Source organism: Theropithecus gelada, chromosome 15 (genome assembly GCF_003255815.1).
Source record: "Theropithecus gelada isolate Dixy chromosome 15, Tgel_1.0, whole genome shotgun sequence".
NCBI classification, from domain to species: domain Eukaryota; kingdom Metazoa; phylum Chordata; class Mammalia; order Primates; family Cercopithecidae; genus Theropithecus; species Theropithecus gelada.
Genome location: NC_037683.1, coordinates 105,902,180 through 105,923,349, shown reverse-complemented (window position 1 = coordinate 105,923,349; position 21,170 = coordinate 105,902,180). Strand labels below are relative to the sequence as shown.

The window sequence follows — 21,170 nt, the reverse complement described above, 5'->3', positions numbered from 1 at the left end:
TAGTCGGTGCGCGAGCGGGACTACTGTCCCCACAGTCCCCTGGGCGACATCGGCGTCAGTGGCTGCGCCCGAGTGCCCGCCCCTCACAGGTCATGGGCCAATCATAGGCGGGGGCCGGGCGGGCGCCGGGCACGATGGATCTTGTAGTCGGAGCGCGGGCTGGACTCCAGCCCCCAGCGGGCCCCGCGCGCCGGAGGGGAGGAGCCGTGCGGCGGCGCGGGCGGGCGGGCGGCCGTCGGGGCAGGGCGGCGGCAGCGGCGGCGGCGGCGGTGGCGGCTGAGGAGGGCCTGGCCTGCGAGAGTCTCGGTGGGAGCCGGCTCGGCCCTCGGCCACCATGTCGGCGCCGTCGGAGGAGGAGGAGTACGCGCGGCTGGTGATGGAGGCGCAGCCCGAGTGGTTGCGCGCCGAGGTGAAGCGGCTGTCCCACGAGCTGGCCGAGACCACGCGTGAGAAGATCCAGGCGGCCGAGTACGGGCTGGCGGTGCTCGAGGAGAAGCACCAGCTCAAGCTGCAGTTCGAGGAGCTCGAGGTGGACTATGAGGCTATCCGCGGCGAGATGGAGCAGCTCAAGGAGGTGAGCCGAGCCGCCCTGCCCCGCGACCCCCGCGCGGCGCCGGGGCCTGTGGGCGTCGTCCCTGGCACCAGGGTGGCCAAGGTCAGCTTGCCAAGCGGGGGCCGGCAGGGGTGGGCGGAGGGGGCACGGGCCCAGAGCCGGGGACCCGGGCAGTATGTGGGAGTGGGTCCGGCCTTGGCTAGCAAGCCGGTGCAGCGTCCGTTGCAGACGCCGCTAATGCAGGGGTCCGGGCGCCCTGTCGCCTCCTGCAGCTGCCCGCCTGCTTCTGTGGGGACCTGGGCGGCCCGGGCGGGGCGAGGCTTCGTAAGGGCTGATGCTCTGCGGTGGTCGCTGTTCCGGGTGTGTCTGAGCGTGGGGTGGGGTTGGGAGGGCAGTGGCTGAGCCGAGAGCTGAGGCCACGGATGCTGGTGACCCGCTGGGAGAGGCCGATGATGGGCCTGGGTCTGAGTGGCTGCGGTTCTGTCACCTTCAGACAAATCACTTCCTCTCTCTGGGCGCAGCTACTTTCGGAGCGTTTCTGCTTGTTTCATGAGTGCCTCTGAGGTGGGGAAAGGTCGTGGACAGCGGCGTAAGTGAGTAGGGGCTCGGGGTTGCACGTGGAGGTTGCCCTTGGCATGGGTCCCCCAGTACCCTTGCCCCAGGCCCAGCGCTCTGTCCTCATTGCGGGGATTTCGCTCCCACCAGCTAGCATGACTTCCCTGGCCCACTTCCTGTCCAGCCCCCCATCTCAGGCCCTTCCCCTAGCTGTGGCTGGCTGTGTTCCTCTTGGACGGAGACCTCAGTGGTCTGTGTCATTCCCACTGTGGGGAGGGGAGGTTAGACCACCAGGCTGGTCGAGGGTCTCCAGGCGGCAGGGCAGCGGGAGACCTGGACAGTCCTTCCCCAGCTTCTCTTCTCCCCTTCCCTGACTCCATAGCGTTGTTGGCAGGAGTTGCTTTCTGGGAGGATACACCAGGGTTTGGATCCAGGCTCTGCTCCTTGCTAGTGATGTGGCTTTGGGTAGAGGCGCTCCCTGAGCCTTAGCTTACCCCCTCTGCAAAATGGGAGTGCAGTACTGCGTACCCAGAAAGGATTGTTGTGAGTGTCATGTATTTGGAAAGGACCGGTGTGGGGTCAGGAGTATAGCCTGGTGGTGTGCTCCCTTCCCCCACTTGACTGTGACCTGGTGAGTCCTTGACTCTTGGTTTCCAGGCTTATCAGCTGGCACCTCTGCTCCGAGTCAGCCCAGACAGGTGCCTAAACCATTTGCAGCCTTCCTTGCCTCCCCCTTGTCTGAGGAGACCAGTATGACCCCCCTCTGTGGAGAGGACAGATTGAATCCAAACAGGTGTTGAAGTCAATGTCTGGGCAGAGCAGGTGCTCAGTTAGTACCAGTCAGTGGCTGACCCTGGGCCAGCAGGAACTGGGTCCTTCCGCATGACCCTCAGGACTCCAGTCTGTTGTCTGTCAACAGGTATTGGCGCCTTCTGCAATCCATGCTGCAGTGGCGCTGGAGCTACAAGAGGGGTGAGATGCGGCCGCTCTTGCAAAAGTCCTCATCTTAGGGTGGGGCGTGTGACAGGGAGGCCGGGGGCTCTGAGAATATGGAGTGGGAGTGGCCTCAGCCGGATTCTGGTCTCCTGTAGTGGGGCTCACCCTCTCCAGCAGGCTGCACTGTCTGTTCGAGCACTTTCCCCTCTGCACACAGAGAAGCAGCCCTCTTCCTCCTACCAAGTGCATCGTGAGCCGCTCCTGGGCAGCCTCGACAGTCCCTGTCTCTGTCCACAGCTTGGGTTTGGCAGTGTCCTCTGTGAGAAGGAATTGTTGCTGACCTAACTTGTCCCCACTTTGATGCCCTTCGTTTGTAGCTCTTTGCTATTCTGACACAAATGTTTTGGCACAGTGAAGAATCTTGGCATTTTCGTGGCATGTATCTGGAGGGTGAGTCCCTAGCAGAATCGGGAAGAGAGTGTATCTGTTTCTGTGGGTGCTCTTTAGGCATCTGCTTGCCTATTGTTTTTTGTCACCACCTGGCTTCCCCATGTACTGGCCACATGGCCTTGGACAAATTACTGCTCTGTTCAGAGCCTAGTTCTCCTTTGTAAGGTGGGATAAGAATGTTTCTGCCCAGAGTCTTTAGCAGAGTCTAGAGGAATGTGCATCAGCATTTCAGTTTCAGTAAATGTTGCCAAAAAGTTTGTACCAGTTCACCCCCCATCAACAGCATGCCTATTCCTCACACCTGTGCCAACACAGGCTCTAGCTAACCTATTTAATTATGGCCAATCATAGTTGAAAATATTAACTCTTTATTAAAAAAAAACCCACAAGATTTAAGGAGACAATAATTGTGGGTTTTTTTCTTCTCCTGTAGAGAGGTGTACCGCCTTAATTCTTTAAAAAACTTTATTTCTTGAACTAAAGTGCATTTAGTTACTAACAGATTGTGCTCCAAATGGAGTTGCTTGTGCTCCTGCCCTGCATTTGTAGCTAACAGGATCGTTGAGGGAAGGATGCTGGCCTGCTGGTCCCAGTGTGTGGGTTTCTCATCAGAGCTGAGGAGGGTCTTGTGGTGAATGGGAGACAGTGCCAGTCCTGTTGCCTTTCTCATGCAGTGGGGGATGTGTCTGTGTCCTGCCGACATCATAGCACGGTGCTGGCTGAGGCCATGAGTGAGGAGGGTGCTCCCTGGTTGATTTTGCCTAATCATTCTGCTAGTGATTTCTGGAGTCTAACTCAATAAGAGCCATATCTGTCCCAGTTCCCACTGCACCCTTTCCCTTCCTCTCCCTGGAATGGTGGGGAAGATAATTAGATGGGCTTTGGTCAGCAACCTGGTGTTCCTGGTCCTGCATGGCCGTGGGACACTTTGCCCTGTGTTCTCAGCTGCAGCTTTAAGAGGACAGGTGGACCGGGCGCGGTGGCTCAAGCCTGTAATCCCAGCACTTTGGGAGGCCGAGACGGGTGGATCACGAGGTCAGGAGATCGAGACCATCCTGGCTAACACGGTGAAACCCCATCTCTACTAAAAAATACAAAAAACTAGCCGGGCGAGGTGGCAGGCGCCTGTAGTCCCAGCTACTCAGGAGGCTGAGGCAGGAGAATGGCGTAAACCCGGGAGGTGGAGCTTGCAGTGAGCTGAGATCCGGCCATTGCACCCCAGCCTGGGCGACAGTGCAAGACTCCGTCTCAAAAAAAAAAAAAAAAAAGAGGACAGGTGTGCTGAGGTGGCAGCTCCTGCTTCCAGGGCACAAGCAGGGACTGTAGCTAGGTGGGCTGAGGCTAGGTGCCCATGTGGTCCTCATGGTCAGGGGAGGATAATGGGGGAGGTCTGGGAACAGTCTTGACTCCACCTGAGCTCAGGCTCAGAGAGGAGGTCTGGACACCCTCACTGCCTTGGTGTGCCACCTCGGTGCCATAGTGCCAAGCTCTGGAGCATCATTGTCCTTGTCTGAGAGGTGCATGTGGGTGGAATTGGGTGTTGGACTGGGCACAGCACCCAACACGCAGCAAGTGATTTGTAGGTCTTCTGCGGACTGAATCTCATGCCTCACTCAGGTCTCTGTCTCCTTGCTGCTGCACCTGCAGCTTCTCCCCGTTCTCGTCCTTGTCCCTGCTCAGTCTCAAGTGGCTTCCATTGCCATCTCCGTGGGGCTGCCCTAAGCATTGTCTCATGCCCCTACAGGCTGGCTTGGGACTGCCGTACCTCTCCTGTGCCCACATTCACCCTTCGTCTTAGAAGTCCCACCTGCCCTTCAAGCTTGGGTGCCTCTAAAGTTCCCCTGCGTGCTGCCTTCTGCACTTGCCGAGCCCTGTTCCCAGTACCTGGGCAGCTGCAGGAAGTGGGGGCAACAGGGGGATTGGCAGAGGATCCTCCAGGAGGTTCCTCTGCAGAGTCACCAGGGGTGAGTCCCAGCCTCCTTGATTGTTTGCTTCCAGAACAGGAAAAGTCCTCGTCTTGGTTAAAGCAAGTGTGGGATTCTCCCATTCCTCTGATAACCCCTGAGAACATCCTTGTGTCCATTTCTGAACAGAAGGCTGTTGGGAGCAGGGAGGCTCTGGGAGACCCAAGGGCCTTTCAGGGGGCTGGGTGGTGGCAGTTGGTATGAAGAAGCCTGGCGTGGGTGGGAGCTGGGGCCCTGTGAATCCTTGCAGCACAGATGGGTCTGACAGTTGGAGCGAGGCAGCTATAGGCATCCAAAGATGATGACCCTGTGGCCACACTGTTGTCACTTAATTGTTGGGCAACTCTCTGCCCCCCGGGCCTCTCTTTCCCACTTTTAGAATGTGGGGCAGGGGATCATGAAGGAATATTTAGGGACCCTTACACTTTTAAAAATGTCTGAAACTCCCACATCGAGCCCTGTTGCTATTTCTTCCTGCAGGGCCTGGCGACTGGGCACTTGTATATCTCAGTCATCCTGGGACCTGGCCAGGGAGTCTGCCCAGCCCTAGGCATGCGGATGGTGTGCTTCAGGCCAGCCCTGCCAGCATGTGGAGGCGTGGACCTGGCACCCTCCACGGGATTCAAGGCAGGCACAGCTGTGATGGAGCAGCTCGTCTTTGGGGACGCCAAGCGAGCATGCTTTGTGGCTTAGCAGGTGGATCCGGAGGAAAGCCAGGCCTAGTACTGGGAGCCTCTGGGCCCCTGGGGCTGCCTGGCACCACCTGAGTAGGACCGACTATATGATGTCTGTCCCTGTGGACTCCATACTGACTCCACAGTGGGAGTCTGGGCCCTGCCTGGTCTCCCAGGAGCTTGCGGCCCTAGATGAGCCGCTGCCTGGGCCATAATGGGTTAATAATGATGCTGCTTACCTTGGCCCAGTGCTCTGTGAGCCCTGAAGGTCGGGGAGGGGTGTCCCTGTGCCCTTGTGTCTGAACATCCTGCCTAGGTCCATATAGGATTCCTGCTAGGTCTCACCTGTCACTTAGGGACCACAGTCCCTTCCTTTGAGGGAGGAGATCAGTTTCTTTGTCAGTTTTGGGCATCCCCCAGTCAGTCGGACCTGCTTCCCCATGCACGTGGACCAGATGAAACTGTCACACACATCGGGGGTAAGAAAGATTTGGTTTCTTCTCAGACAGTACACCAGCTGTTTGAGGTGGTGGTGGCTGGTAGCCAGGGCTGGCCAGGACTATGCAGGCTTTGACAGGTAAAGCATTGGCCCTAGACCCTGTGTTGTCCAGTGTTCAGAGTGTGGCCCCTGAAGCTGAACTCCGGAGCAGGAGAGGGCCCAATGTGGCTGCCTAGCTGCCGCCTTGGGCTCAAACCCTGCTGTCCCAAGCTGGGCTCTGCTCTGCTGTGGGAGGTGGATGGAGAGATGGGGACTGAGTGGCAAGCAGGCACCCCTTGCCACCCTCAGGGCCTCGCAGGCCAGGGTTAGGGTTAGGGTTAGGGTTAGGGTTAGGAGGAAGCCACTGGGGGCCCAGCTTCTTTTGTAGAAGCTACTGTGTTTTAAAAATCATACGTTTGCTTTTTTTTTTTTTTTTTTTTTTTTGAGACGGAGTCTTGCTCTGTAGCCCAGGCTGGAGTGCAGTGGCCGGATCTCAGCTCACTGCAAGCTCCGCCTCCCGGGTTCACGCCATTCTCCAGCCTCAGCCTCCCGAGTAGCTGGGACTACAGGCGCCCGCCACCTCGCCCGGCTATTTTTTGTATTTCTTAGTAGAGACGGGGTTTCACCATGTTAGCCAGGATGGTCTCGATCTCCTGACCTCGTGATCCGCCCATCTCGGCCTCCCAAAGTGCTGGGATTACAGGCTTGAGCCACCGCGCCCGGCCATACGTTTGCTTTAAGAACAGCAGAAAGTGGAGAGAACAGTGTCAATAGGACCTGTGTAGATGGTGCAGGACAAATGTGGGGAGCACTGAGCATTTCTCCCTGCCAGCTCTTCTTCCCTTGTGAGTGTGTGATGTGTACAAGACACCATCAAACAGGGGAAAGACTGTGTATGTCTGTAATAGTTGTTTTTTATTAAAGATAGTTTGTTGCTACTCTGAGATAGAGAAAAGCAGGTTTAATTCAAATGAATAAAGACAGGAAAGTTTCTGTGGATCCAGAGCTTCTGTGGCACTTCTAGCTCATGCTGTTTTGTTATTATATGAAAAAATTGTCATGGTTTGCTTTTTATAGTTGGCTTTTAAATTTATTATTATTATTATTATTATTATTTTTTTTGGTAGAGACAGGGTCTCACTATGTTGCCCAGGCTGGTCTTGAACTCCTGGGCTCGAGCAATTCTCCTGCCTTGGCCTCCCAAAGTGTTGGGATTAGAGATGTGAGCTACCACACCTCATCTATGGTTTGCTTTTTTTTTGAGACGGAGTCTTGCTCTGTTGCCCAGGCTGGAGTACAGTAGCTCAATCTCGGCTCACTGTAACCTCCGCTTCCCGGGTTCAAGTGATTCTCATGCCTCAGCCTCCTGAGTAGCTGGGATTACAGGCGTGTGCCACTACACCTGGCTAATTTTTGTATTTTTAGTAGAGACGGGGTTTCTCCATGTTAGCCAGGCTGGTCTCAAACTCCTGACCTCAGGTGATCTGCCTGCCCCAGCCTCCCAAAGTGCTGGGATTACAGGCGTGAGCCACCGCACCTGGCCATTTACTCGTTATTTATTTATTTATATTATTATTATTATTATTATTATTATTTGAGACAGAGTCTAGCTCTGTTGCCCAGCATGGAGTGCAGTGGTGTGATCTTGGCTCACTGCAAACTCTGCCTCCCGGGTTCAAGCAATTCTCCTGCCTTAGCCTCCCAAGTAGCTGGAATTACAGGCATCCGCTACCGTGCCTGGCTAATTTTTGTATTTTTAGTAGAGACGAGGTTTCACCATGTTGGTCAGGCTGGTCTCAAACTCCTGACCTCAGATGATCCTTTCACTTTGGCCTCCCAAAGTGCTGGGATTACAGGCGTGAGCCACCGCACCTGGCCTTTACTCATTTTTTAAAGCCACCTTCTTTGTTGGACGTTTTAGACATAACCAAAGGTGGAGAGAATAATAGGGTGAGTCCATGTGTGCTCCTGCCCTGCACCTGCAGTTTGCAGTTGTGGCCAGTCTTATTTCTTTACTGCAGTTCATCTTGTGTGGCTGTTTCTGTAAGTATATCCGTTGTTTTGCTAAGAAAATAGAATATTTTCTTTTTTTTTTTTTTTTCCGAGAGGGAGTCTCGCTCTGTCGTCCAGGCTGGAGTGCAGTGGCTGGATCTTGGCTCACTGCAAGCTCCGCCTCCCGGGTTCACACCATTCTCCTGCCTCAGCCTCCCGAGTAGCTGGGACTACAGGCGCCTGCCACCTCACCCGGCTAATTAGAATCTTTTCTTATAAAACTTAACCATTGTTGAATTTTCACACCTAAGAAACTAACAAAAATTCTTTAGTGTCATCTGTTGTCCAGTCAGTGTTTGGACTTCCCCAGTTTGGCTCATAAATTTCATTTTACAGTTGCTTTGTTTGCTTCAGAAGCCAGGCAGGATCTGCAGGTTGCATTTGGTTGAAGGCCTTGTCATTTTTTTTGTTTGTCTGGAGACAGCCTTGCTGTCGCCTGGGCTGGAGTGCAGTGGCGTGATCTCGGCTCACTGCGATCTCTGCCTCCTGAGTTCACGCAATTCTCCTACCTCAGCCTCCCAAATAGTTGGGACTATAGGCGCACGCTGCCACACTCAGCTAATTTTTTGTATTTTAGTAGAGATGGGGTTTTACCATGTTGCCCAGGCTGGTCTCGAACTCCTGAGTTCAGGCAGTCAGTCCACCTCTGCCCAGCAAGCTGCTAGGATTACAGGCCTTGTCGCTTTAAAGACAGCGCCATGTGTGGCCTGTCCTGTCCCCTTTCATACTGTGCTGGCATTAGCCCCCGCTATTCTATTCTCATGCTGTGGAGGGTGCCGGTAGGCGGAGATTCCCACTTTATCTGTCCCTGCCATACACTTTACCCTTGTCTTTCTCTTTTATTTACAGACGTATGTGTCTTTAAGCCATTGAACATGTATAAAAGTGTGCTGCCGGCTGGACGCGGTGGCTCACGCCTTTAATCCCAGCACTTTGGGAGGCTGAGGTGGGCGGATCATGAGGTCGGGAGATCGAGACCATCCTGGCTAAAACGGTGAAACCCCATCTCTACTAAAAATACAAAAAAATTTGCTGGGCATGGTGGCGGGTACCTGTAGTCCCAGCTACTCGGGAGACTGAGTCAGGAGAATGGCGAGAACCCAGAAGGCGGAGCCTGTGGTGAGCCAAGATCGTACCACTGTACTCCAGCCTGGGCAACAGAGCGAGACTCCGTCTCAAAAAATAAAATAAAAACTGTGCTGCCTTTTAATCATTATTTTTAAAAAATGAACTACTTAGAAAATTTTTAGTTTTATAGAAAAATTTCTTTTTTTTTGGTTTTCTTTTTGGTTGGTTTTTGAGACGGAGCCTCGCTCTGTCGCCCAGGCTGGAGTGCAGTGGCCGGATCTCAGCTCACTGCAAGCTCCGCCTCCCGGGTTTACGCCATTCTCCTGCCTCAGCCTCCCGAGTAGCTGGGACTACAGGCGCCTGCCAACTCACCTGGCTAGTTTTTTGTATTTTTTAGTAGAGACGGGGTTTCACCGTGTTAGCCAGGATGGTCTCGATCTCCTGACCTCGTGATCCACCCGTCTCGGCCTCCCAAAGTGCTGGGATTACAGAAAAATTTCGAAAATAGTACAGAGTTCCTGTATACCCCACACCCAACTGCCCCCTTATTATTATAACATTGTATATTAGTGTGATATATTTGTTACAATGGATGAACCCATATCACGGCATTATTATGAATACTTTATTCAGATTGCCTTGGTTTTTACCTGATGTCCTTCTTCTGTCACAAGTATTGTCTCGGATATCACATTACATGTAGTTGTCGTGTCTCCTTGGGCTCCAGTTGACTGACAGTTTCTCAGACCTTCCCTGTTTTTGATGACCTTGACAGTTTTCAGGAAGATTGGTCAGGTGTTTAGTAGCGTGTTTTTCCCTCGGAATTTGTCTGATGTTTTTTCTCGTGGTTGGATTGGGATTATGGGTTTGGGGGAAGAAGATCACAGAAGTAAATGCCCTTCTCATCACATATCAAGAGTGTGTATTGTCAACATGACCTGTCACTGCTGCTGTTGACCTTGATCACTTGACCGCCACTGTAAAGTTATTCTTTCTCTTCCTGTCCCTGCTGTATTCTTGGGAAGGAAATCACTGTGCATAGCCCACACTTGAGTAGGGAGTTTGCTCCACCTCTTTGAGGGCAGGGTGATATCTACATAAATTATTTGCAATTTTTTTTGCGTGGGAGACTTTTACCTCCCTCCCACTCTTGTTTATTTTATCAATGTAGACTCATGAAAGTTTATTTTATTTATTTTTTGTGAGACAGAGTCTCACTCTGTCGCCCAGGCTGGAGTGCAGTAGTGTGATCGTGACTCACTGCAGCTTTTGTCCTCCTGGGCTCAAGTGATCTTTCCACCTCAGTCTCCCCAACAGCCAAGACTATAGGCATATACTACCGCCCCCAGCTGATTTTTTAATTTTTTTAGTAGGTACAGGGTCTCACTATGTTGCCCAGACTCGTCTTCAACTCCTTGGCTCATGTACTTCTCCTCTCTTGGCCTTCCAAAGTGCTGGGATTGCAGGCATGAGCCACTGTGCCCAGCCCATAAAAGTTTATTTTGTTCTTTGGGTTATAATCCAACATTACCTCATTTTGTTGCTCAAGTTGCTCCAGCTTTGGCTCTTGAGAGCTCTTTCAGATGTCTTAGACCCCCTTTAATATACCACATCGTGGTGCTTCTTTTTTTTTTTTTTTTTTTTTTAAGTGCTTCCTTTCTTTCTGGCACTACAAGATGTTGCAGACTTATCTGCTTCCTGCCTCAGTCCTAGAATCAGCTATTTACCCCAAGAAGCCCTGGTTTCTTTAGTTGAGAAAGATGTTAGAAACCAAGATCTGGTTGCTAGGTGTGCTCATTGCTATTAGGGTGTCTTTGATTTAAGGCCTATCAGCTACAGAACAAGGAAATTGTTTTGAAAATGCAGTTAGTGGCCAGGTGCAGTGATTCATGCCTGTAATCCCAGCACTTTGGGAGGCCAAGGCGGGCGGATCACCTGAGGTCAGGAGTTCGAGACCAGCCTGACCAACATGGCGAAACCTCGTCTCTACTAAAAATACAAAAATTAGCTGGGTGTGGTGGTGGGCCCCTTTAATCCCAGCTACCCGGAAGGCTGAGGCAGGAGAATCACTTCAACCCAGGAGACGGAGGTTGCAGTGAGCCGAGATCGCATCATTACACTCCAGCCTGGGCAACAGGAGCAAAACTCCATCTCAAAAGAAAAAAAATGCAGTTAGTGTATACTAACACCATGTATATACACATGTCAGTAAATATACCTGTATGTATATTTAGTTAACCATGAGTCCATGCTGATGTAATGAACTCTAATCCATTACCACATGGATCGTTCTTACCATCTTCCCTTGCTTATCTGTAACCTCCCACTCCCAACAGTGAGACACCTGGCTCCCACCATCCACCATCCAGTAACTTAATTGTTTCATTCCAGTTCACATGTACAGCGGTAACAGAACTGTTAACCTGGGTCCCCATGGGAAACAATTTTATCAACTACAGTGCTTTTATATACTTCTTTTGCCTTTAGTCTTATAGACTCTACTTATTTCCAAAGTTACTTAAGTTAGGGCTGGGCTCAGTGGCTCACACCTGTAATCCCAGCACTTTGGGAGGCCAAAGAGGACCAATTGCCTGAGATCAGGGGTTCAAGACCAGCCTGGTCAACATGGCGAAAACCTGTCTCTACTAAAAATGCAAAAATTGGGCGTCTGCAGTCCCAGTTACCTGGGGGAGGCTGAGGCAGGAGAATCGCTTGAACCCAGGAAGCCGAGGTTGCAGTGAGCCGAGATTGCCCCACTGCACTCCAACCTGGAAGACAGAGACTTGTCTCAAAAAAAAAAAAAAAAAAAAAAAAACCAAAACAACCACGTGGCCAACATGGTGAAACCCTGTCTACTAAAAAAAACCAAAAATTAGCCAGGCTTGGTGGTGTGTGCCTGTAGTCCCACCTACTTGGGAGGCTGAGGCAGGAGAATTGCTTGAACCCAAGAGGCAGAGGTTGCAGTGAGCTGAGATCTCGGCACTGCACTCCAGGCTGGTTGACAGAGCGAGACTCTGTTTCAAAAAAACAAATTAAGAAAAAAAAGAGTTGCTTAAGTTAGTGCTTTATTCTCCCATCCCCTTCAGTGAGGTTGTTTGATACATTTGTAATACAATTAGATTATTTTGTTACATTCTACATTCCAGTCCAGGATCCCTTGATCTCCCAAATGATTTTGTAAAACAATTCACGTACTAATATATTAAGGTTCACTGTTTGTTTTTATAAATACAGTGGCGTTTATCTACCATTACAGGATCATACAGAACAGTTTTACTGCCTTAAAAAAAAAAAAAACAACCCTATGCTTCACCTGTTTAAATCCACCCCCATCAACCTCTGGCAACCACTGATCTTCTTAACACATCATATGGTTTTGCCTTTTCCAGAATGTCACGTAATTGGAATTATACTGTATGTGGCCCTTTTCAGACTGGCTTCTTTCACTTAGCATTATGCACTTAAGATTTATCCATGTTTTTTTGTGGCTTGACTGCTCTTTTTTTCTTCTTAAGTCATAATAATATTATATGGGTGAACCACAGTATATCTGTTCACCTACGGAAAGACATCTTAGTTGCTTCTGCTTTTTGGCAAATATGAATAAAGCTGCTTTAAACATTCACGTACAAGTTCTAGTGTAGACCTAAGTTTTCAAACCATTTGGGTAAATACCTGAAGAGTCTGATCGCTGGATTTTATGATAAGACTGTATTTAGCTTTATGAGAAACTGCTAGACTCTTCCAAATGTGAATACCATTTTCTGTTTCCGCCAGCACTGAACAAGAGTTCCCTCTCCTCAGGCTGCACCCTCATAGTTCGTCCTGTGGTGGGAAGAACTCTGGGGATTGCAAGGAGATTGCAAGGCGTAAGATTCTCCTGCCACTTGCTGATTGTGAACCTTGCTGGCGTCTCTTTCTAAAACAGTACTAATAAGGTGAAGAAGTGTGATGAGGGTTAGAGATGAAGTGAGGAGAAAACCCAGGCTACAGCCATGCTCTCCTGTGGTTTTCAACCCAGCCTGGCCCAGGCTGCTGTGCCCACTGTGCCATCCGCCCCTCACTTGGAACAGATGTGGTCTGGACAGCTGCCTGGCAGGGCCCGCAAGCTGTCCCCTCCTGCCCTGACTACAAGCTGTTGAATGGAGATTTGTGTCAGGGCAGCCAGCTGCCATGGAAGATGAGGGCTGGTCCCCAGGCCCCAGGACTGGCTTCTGTGTCCTTGGGCGGGGGAGCCAGGGTCTGTGGGGACCTTTGCCAGCCCTGGGCGCAGCTGGCCAGAAGCCTGTCTGCTGACACTGGGGCAATTAGGGTGTAATCTTCTCTAAATGGCACCCAATTCTGGCTAAATCCCTCCTGCCCAGGGATGAATTCCCAGTTTTCTAAAAGCAGCTTAGCATTTGGACATTGCCCAGGGCAGCTGGGGTTCGCGGTTGGCGATGGGATGGCTGCTTCCGATTGATGTGGGCCTTACAGAGGAGGGGCCGTGGGTAGGCAGAGGCTAGTGACAAGCACCACAGTCCTACAGTGTTCCCTGTGTGGGTGCCTCTCAGCCCTCAGTCCTAGCGATCCCCACATCCACAAGTGTAAGTACTCCTTGAGGAAATGCAGTTCCAAAGCCACACAGTGGGAAGGGTGGGCCAGCACCCCTCAGCCTCCTGTGGTGTGAGGGACAGATGGGTCTGCAGAGGGGCTTGGGCCTGGGCTGGTCCTGCGGTGCCCAGCCTGATGGATATAGGCTGGCAGCGGTGGGTGGGTGCTGTCTCCTGGCCTGGAGGCCCCACTCTCTCTTCCTGACCTGGACCCCAGTCCCCAAGAGGCACCACCCTCTCTTTTTTTTTTTTTTTTTTTTTTTTTTTTTTGAGACGGAGTCTTGCTCTGTCACCCAGGCTGGAGTGCAGTGGCCGGATCTCAGCTCACTGCAAGCTCCGCCTCCCGGGTTCACGCCATTCTCCTGCCTCAGCCTCCGGAGTAGCTGGGACTACAGGCGCCCGCCACCTCACCCGGCTAGTTTTTTGTATTTTTTAGTAGAGACGGGGTTTCACCGTGTTAGCCAGGATGGTCTCGATCTCCTGACCTCGTGATCCGCCCGTCTCGGCCTCCCAAAGTGCTGGGATTACAGGCTTGAGCCACCGCGCCCGGCCACCACCACCCTCTCTTGTAGGGACTCCTGCATCTTTCCCAGGCTCCTGCTTGAGTGCTCCTGGGCCTCCTTCCTCCTCCCTGTCTACCTGCCAGGTGAGGCTGTCTGAGTTCCTCAGGGACCACCTCTACCTCCTGCCCCCCTTCCTGTTACCCCCTTCCCCCCTCCGTGTACCACTTCCTTTGGGAACCACCCTGCTGCAAAGAAGAAAAATGGATTTTGGAGTAAGAAACCTTATGGTGCCACTCAGATGAATCATCTCACCTTGTTGATCCTCTCAGTTTGTTCACCCGTGAAAGGGAGCGATAAAGGTTTTTACTTTGCAGGGCTTGTGTGAAGACACATGATTCACACTCACCTCTGTCCGCTCCTGGGGGCCCTGGACCCCACATCCTTTGTTGCCTGTGTCTGCTTAGGGAAGTACCTTTTGAGTAAAGAGAGGAGGAAGTTGGTTTGGTGATGGTGGTGGGGTTTCCTGGAGCATCCTCACCCAGCTGGGGGTGGGTGGGAAGAGCTGGCTGAGGGGGTGGTGAGGTGGGGTCTCCCACATAACACCCATGGGATCCCATTGGGTGGGTCGTTGGGTCTGTGAGGGACCCAGGTAGTCAACAGGTCTATTTCTGGCTTCTTAGCTGACTTGGGTTCCAGTAGAAGCATGTGGAGCTGGCTAGTTTGCTTGCACCCCAGGGTCACTGGGGGACTTTCAAAAATTCTAAAGCTCAGGGGCCACACTCAGACCTATGAAATCAGTCTCAGGAGTGTTTATACTTCCAGAATGATCGCAGGGGAAAGATGCGTGTGGGAGCACCATCCTGTCATTGCAGTTTACACCCGGGAGTCTGAATCCTCCCTGCTCTGCATGTCGTGTGTGATTCAGCCCTGGAGGGGGTACAGCCCCTCAAGTGGAGAACTTGGGGTGCCTCCCTGACCCTCTCTGGAGTGTGCATGAGCAAAGGGAAGACCCAGGGCAGGGGCGAGCCTGGGAGCCATTCTTGTCGCTGAGTCCCTGGGGTGTGTCCCCTCCACTGGCTGGAGAGAGAGGGGTCAAAGAGGAGATGCCCCAGAAGAACCTCCAAGGCCTGCCCACCCTGTACCCCTGGAATTCCCTGCAGTCCTTGCCTCACTGAGCCACATCCAGCGCCTCTCTGCACTCTCAGCACGCTAGCATCTGGCTATTCCCTGGACCTGCCATGCTGTCTACCCTCTTCTGGTGTGGGGCCTGTCACCTCCCAGCTATGTCCATAGGTCCCCCTGTCTGTCCTTCATTCATGCCACAGATGCTTCCTGAGCCTTGCCACTTGCTGGGCATGGGCTCCTCACTCCGCTCCTGTACTCGCTAAGGAGGTGCAGATGTGTGGTAGACGTGGGTGTCCACCTGTCCACAAGGACAGGCCTGAACCCTTCCTGTGTGAGAAGCCTTGCCCCACCCACACTGTGTGTGTATCTGGATGGTTGGCCCTGCCTCCTGCCTGACCTATTTCTCAGCATCTGCGAGCTAAAGTGATGGGGGTGCTGGCTGAAGCGAGGGTAGTGTTGGGCTGGGGGGAATTCTGCTGTCCTGGGACAGCTGCTGGACTTTTCCATCCTGCCCAGTGGGTCTGGCCCTCCCTGCTGACTCCCTGCTGACCCCACTGTCCTGAGCCATGCCCCTGGAGCTGTTTCATGTGTGGCTATGAAAGAGTTGGAGGTCAGGACCTCACCCAGGAGCCTGGTGGGGACTTTGGAAGACAGCATACCAGCATGCAGACCCACTTCCCAGCGTAGCCAGGGGCCTGGGCAAAGGGCTTCTCCACAGAGCTGCCCAGCCTCCCGCACTAGGCCAAGATGCCAGGGGTCAGCACCTAGGAGGGGTCAGGCCTGAGGCTGCTGTTGGTGGTGGGGCAGGTGGTGGACAAGTCCATTCACTCTCTTGGCCCCCAGCGACATACTGGCTCTGAGATTTGGCCTACTGGGGACCCACCAGGGAAGTCATCCAGAAGGTCTGTCTGTGTGGGAGCTTGGCAGTACCACCAAACTGGTGGCCTTTCTCCAGAAGCTGCTGGGAGACCCCCGTCACCTACCTTCCACGTTGGTGTGGTTCACTGTGAGACAGGGCTGAGCCCCATTTTAGTCCAGGCTGCATTTTTTAGGGTGGCCTTTGACCTCAACAGGCAGACATTTCCAGAGCAGCTCTGGCTGCTGACTAGATGATTGTTTTGTGCAGCTCTCAGTTTTAAATTGAGGTATGATTTGCCTGTAAGACCACATGCGGTTGTGCAGTTGCGTGCTCATGTGTGGCTGCCCCATGGTGCAGGTTACCCTGAAGTGCTCAGACCCTTCCTGTCCACCCAGTAGTGCACTGCCTGCCTTCTACAGCGATTAGCTTTCTTCGTAGTTGGTGTATGGCCCTTTGGGTCTGGCTTCTCTAAGAGCCATCATGACGGTTACTTGCATGAGGAGTGAGTTTTCCGGCTGCTGAGCATCATCCACTGTGTCATCGCACCAGAGTTACTGCCTTCCACCTATTGTTGGGCGCTGGGCGTTGTGAATGCACCATACTTGGTGTGGACATGTGGCATGTGCTTCCCTATTTCTTTGGAGACCATGCGGTGTCTCACTTTATCACCCAGGCTGGAGTGCAGTGGCGTGATCTTGGCTCACTGCAACCTCCGCCTCCCGGGTTCACACCATTCTCCCTGCCTCAGCCTCCCGAGTGGTTGGAATCACAGGCGCCCGCCACCACACCCAGCTAATTTTTGTATTATTTAGTAGAGACAGGGTTTTGCCATGTTGGCCAGGCTGGTCTTAAACTCCTGACCTCAAGTGATCTGCCCACCTCGGCCTCCCAAAGTGCTGGGATTACAGGCGTGAGCCATCACACCTGGCCAGTGCTTCCATCTTTCTTGGGTGGTACCTGCAGCAAGCCCCTCTCCCCTCTGTGTTCACATGTCAACACATCCCAGCAGGAAGGCTAGTCCTTTTACTCATGCTTTGCTACCTCAGGTAACCTGCTTCTAGGGAGGGAGGGACTGTGTGTCAGGAAGGAAATGATCTCCATAAATTGTGGGAGGTGGGGCCCAGGGACCACTATGACTGGCTTCAGCCAGATCTCAAGTGTTAGGCAGTCCCCACAGTGAGCCCAAGCTTTCTAGGTTCCAGGCCAAGACCAGGAAGGACTGAGTCCCAGATATTCATGCACCTAGGAATGGGAGTTTCCAGTTCTCCAGGTGATTCTGAGGAGCAAGCAGGGTTGGGGAACTGATCAGACGGTTGAGCACCGTGGGCCGGGGTCCAGGCCCAGGCCCAGCCACTTCTGGATTATCAGCCTTCTCTTTCTTGCTTTCTCTTCAGACCCTCTTGGGGAACCGTTTATGGAGATGTGTGTTCTCAGAGTTCAGTTTCTCACTTGTGAGAGGAGCTAATACCTCCTGTGAGAGAAGCTAATGAGCTTACGTTGGTACAAACTGTGAAGTGCAGTGGTGCCTTGGGGTTATTGCCCTCCTCCCCTGGGCACCCAGAGTCCTCTTGTCTGTTAACAACTGTGTTGTCCTCTGTCTTCCTCCCTCTGGGCCCACATCAGAGCTGGAGGGGTGCTGACGGCAGCCCAAGGCTGGGAAGACATCTGGACAGAGCAGGGCCAGTGAAGATGCCTCAGGACAGGGGACCCCCCCCTCCCCTGTCCCCACCCTTAGTTAGGTGGATCCCCTTCTCCCATCGCCACACTGCCTCTACCCTGTCTTGGATCTGGGTCATTACTGGGCTGAACAGTAGGCAGAGGTTCTAGCTCATCTCACATCCATCTCCCAACTATACCTCCCTCCTGGCCCTGGAGCCCTCCATCCCCCATCCCAGTGTGCCCTGTGACTCTGTTTCTGCTGGTGTTTATAGCTGCTGTAAGTTGTTTTCCCAAATTGCTAGCAAGGCTGTACATCTGTTTGTGCGGTGATCTGAAGCATCTGGCCCTGTGTAAATCTGAAGTCCATTTCTTGCTACCATTTCCTGACCTGATCCTTTGTTCTTGTATCAGGTTTTTGCTGAAGTTCATTTGTGAAAATTTGATCTTTCGTCTTGTTTCTGTTACTCTCTATTTCATGAATAACAAGTAATTTAACTCCCTGTGATATGTTTGGTTTGGGGTTTTATTAATCTTTTAAACTAGAATTACATACAGTAAAATGTATAGATTTTAAGTGCACGTGTGTATGTTGGCAAATACATCATCCCTTGGGTACATTTGACATTCTGCAGCTTTTCTTTTTCTTTTTTTGCTTTTGATATGGAGTCTTGCTCTGTCACCCACGCTGGAGTGCAGTGGCGCAATCTCGGTTCACTGCAAGCTTCACCACCTGGGTTCAGGCTATTGTCCTGCCTCAGCCTCCTGAGTAGCTGGGACTGCAGGCACCCGCCACCATGCCCGGCTAATTTTTTGTATTTTTTTTGTAGAGACGGGGTTTCACTGTGTTAGCCAGGATGGTCTCGATCTCCTGACCTTGTGATCTGTCCGCCTTGGCCTCCCAGAGTGCTGGGATTACAGGCGTGAGCCACCGCGCCCGGCATCTTTTCTTTTTAATGCCCAGTAGTAATAGTAGCTAAGGCCCTGAGCTCATCTCTCGAGTGCTATGTATTCGGATAGCGTTTCAGATACTGTGTGCTTATTGCTGGGTTGCTTCAGGATTTTTTTTAATAGGTTGATTCTATTTCAGTATTGTATTTTAGAGATCATTTTGTTTCTCCTTTTTTTAAATCAAGATATAATTTATTTTGAAACCCTATTCATAATGCTTTTGATAGTTTTCATATTTCACTAATTTTTAATAAAAAACATTTACTGGAGCGTAAGGTAAATATGGAAACTATAAAAATCATAATTGTATAGTTTGACAAATTATCAAAGGAAGTGCACCCATGTAGCTACCAGCAGATCAAGAAGTTGCATGTTATCAGCTTCCCAGAGCTGCTCTCTGAGCCCTGTCAAGGTGTGATCATTCTGGCTTTTGACAGCAGAGATGATATCTCGCCTGGTTTGGACATCTGATAGAGGGAGCTGCACTGTACTTTCTTGTGTGTTCCCTCGGTATTGTGAGACTGATCCTCATTGCTGCTTGTATTTGTAGGTTATTGGCACTCATTGCTGCATGGGATTCGTTTGTGTGGACATACCACACCTTCCTCACCCACTGTCAGGTGGACCGGCCTTAGGGTTGTTTTCAGCTTGGGGCTGTCAGACACTCATGGGGTGGCTGATGCCTGTTTCTGCTGGATGGACTGGCTAGGGTGACACAGGGCAGGCTTTCTTCTAGAGGAGCACAGAAGTGTGTGGCAAGCCCCTGTCCTCTCCATCCTCACCGCAGGCACGTGATGTGTTATTAATTTACATACTAGCCATTCTGATCAGCATGTCACAGTAGCTCTTTCTGGTGGTAAGTTGCATTCCCCATGTACCTTTTCCTGTGTTTACTGGCTGTTTGGAGAGCCTCTTTTGTAAAGAGCCTCTTTAAGACCTTCTTCCAGTGTTCTTATTGGGTGTCTGCCTTTTTCTTATGTATGTTTGGGAGCTCTTTATATATTCAGGATATGAAGCCCTTTGCCATCAGGCAGTAGTTCTGACCCAGTGGTGCAGCAGAAAGACCCAGCATGGAGCAGGCAGAGATGGCTGTCTTCCATCTGTGTCTCTGCCCTGTCACAACCTTGGCCTCTTGGAGCCTTAGTTTCTTCCTCCAAAAAATGGGAACACGGATTCTCCTGAGAACTTTGAGATAGGCATTAAGTGAAATAATATATTTAAGGAGACTTACAGAGTGGTGGCTATTGTTGTTACTAATACTTTTTTTAATAAAATGGAAAGAGGCTGAGCACGGTGTCTTGTGCCTATAATCCCAACACTTCTGGAGGCCAAAGTAGGAGGTTCACTTGAGCCCGGGAGTTCAAGACTAGCATGGGCAACATAGTGAGACCCCATCTCGAAAAAAAAAGCTGGCATGGTGGCACGTGCCTGTGGTTCCAGCCACTCAGGAGGCTGAGGCAGAAGGATTGCTTGGGCCCAGGAGGTCAAGGCTGAAGGGAGCTATGATCTCACCACTACACTCCAGTCTGGGTGACAGAGCGAGACCCTGTCTTCCAAAGAAAGAAAATAGGAAGAGCTCTCATACCCACTGGGATGGTTGTGACCAAAAAATAGACAGTAAGAAGTCCTGGAGAGGATGTGGCAAAATTGGAATCCCCCTGTGTTGCTAGTGGGAACATAAAATGGGATAGCCCTTGTGGAAAATTTGGCAGTTCCTCAAAAAAAGTTAGAGATACCACATGACCTAGCGGTTCCACTCATAATAGCCTAAAAGTGGAAACAACCCAAGTGTCCATCAAATGATGAATGGATAAACAAATGTGATCTGTTCATACAATGGAATATTATTTGACCATGAAAGGGAAGGGAATTCTCATACATACTACAACATGGGCGAACCTTGAAAACATTGTGCTAAGTGGAGAGGCCAGTCACAAAGGACTGAAATGTCCAGAATAGACACATTAATAGAGATGGAAGATAGATTGGTTTTCAGGATGGCAGTGGGGAGAGCTGAAGAGTGATGCTAATGGGGACAGGGTTTCTTTGGAGGGTGATAGAAATGTGGAATTAATGGTGATGTTCACTCAACTCTGTGAATGTACTAAAAACCACTGAAAACCACTTTAAAAGGGTGGATATTATGACGTGATTTTAACATTTTTAAATGGAGGTAAGCAGGAGAGTCTTTTTGCTTGCTAAATCTTTGAGGTAAATTTCACTATTATTCTGAAGTAATCCCCAGAAGATTTGAGGCAGCTTCCTTCCAGGTCTGTAGCTGTGGTATCCATATCACATGAATCTACATGACAACTCGAGGAATCTTACCTTCAGCTTACCCTCTGTCTTTCTCATTAGTATTTTTATAATTTTCTTTGGATAAATCTCATGTTTCTAGTTAAGTTAATATCTGGGGGTTAATTTTTTAGGTCAAAATTATAAATGTAATTGCTCTTCTTTTGCATACATAACTCAACAGTTTAATTTGGGAGGGTTTTGTGGGTATCTTGGTGTATTTGAGATCTCTGACCTTTTTGAGGACATAGATGACATTTTTAATTCCTTTTAAAATATGAGTTTGTGGCAGAAATATTGGTAGTTTGCCTTCAGTCTATCTATATGGTTTACTTACTTGTTGGCCTATCTTGTTTCATAGCAGATGCTGAATATAGATTTTTAAAATTGAATTGGTTTACCCTGGTTTTATGTTCTTGGGCAAGGTCTTCTGATCACAGTAACTCTTAAGGTAAATTG

At 51.0% G+C, this 21,170-nt stretch overlaps 1 protein-coding gene across 2 annotated transcripts in view; it reads left to right on the top strand.

Annotated features, from left to right (window-relative positions):
- Nucleotides 1–242: 242 nt before the first annotated feature.
- BICD2 (BICD cargo adaptor 2) overlaps nucleotides 243–21,170 on the top strand; it is a 48,517-nt gene continuing 27,589 nt past the window's right edge. For both annotated transcript variants that reach the window (XM_025360196.1, XM_025360195.1), the window contains exon 1: nucleotides 243–574. In XM_025360196.1, coding sequence (XP_025215981.1) covers nucleotides 335–574 — 240 coding nt within the window. In that variant the 5' untranslated portion in view covers nucleotides 243–334. The remainder of the gene's footprint in view (nucleotides 575–21,170) is intronic.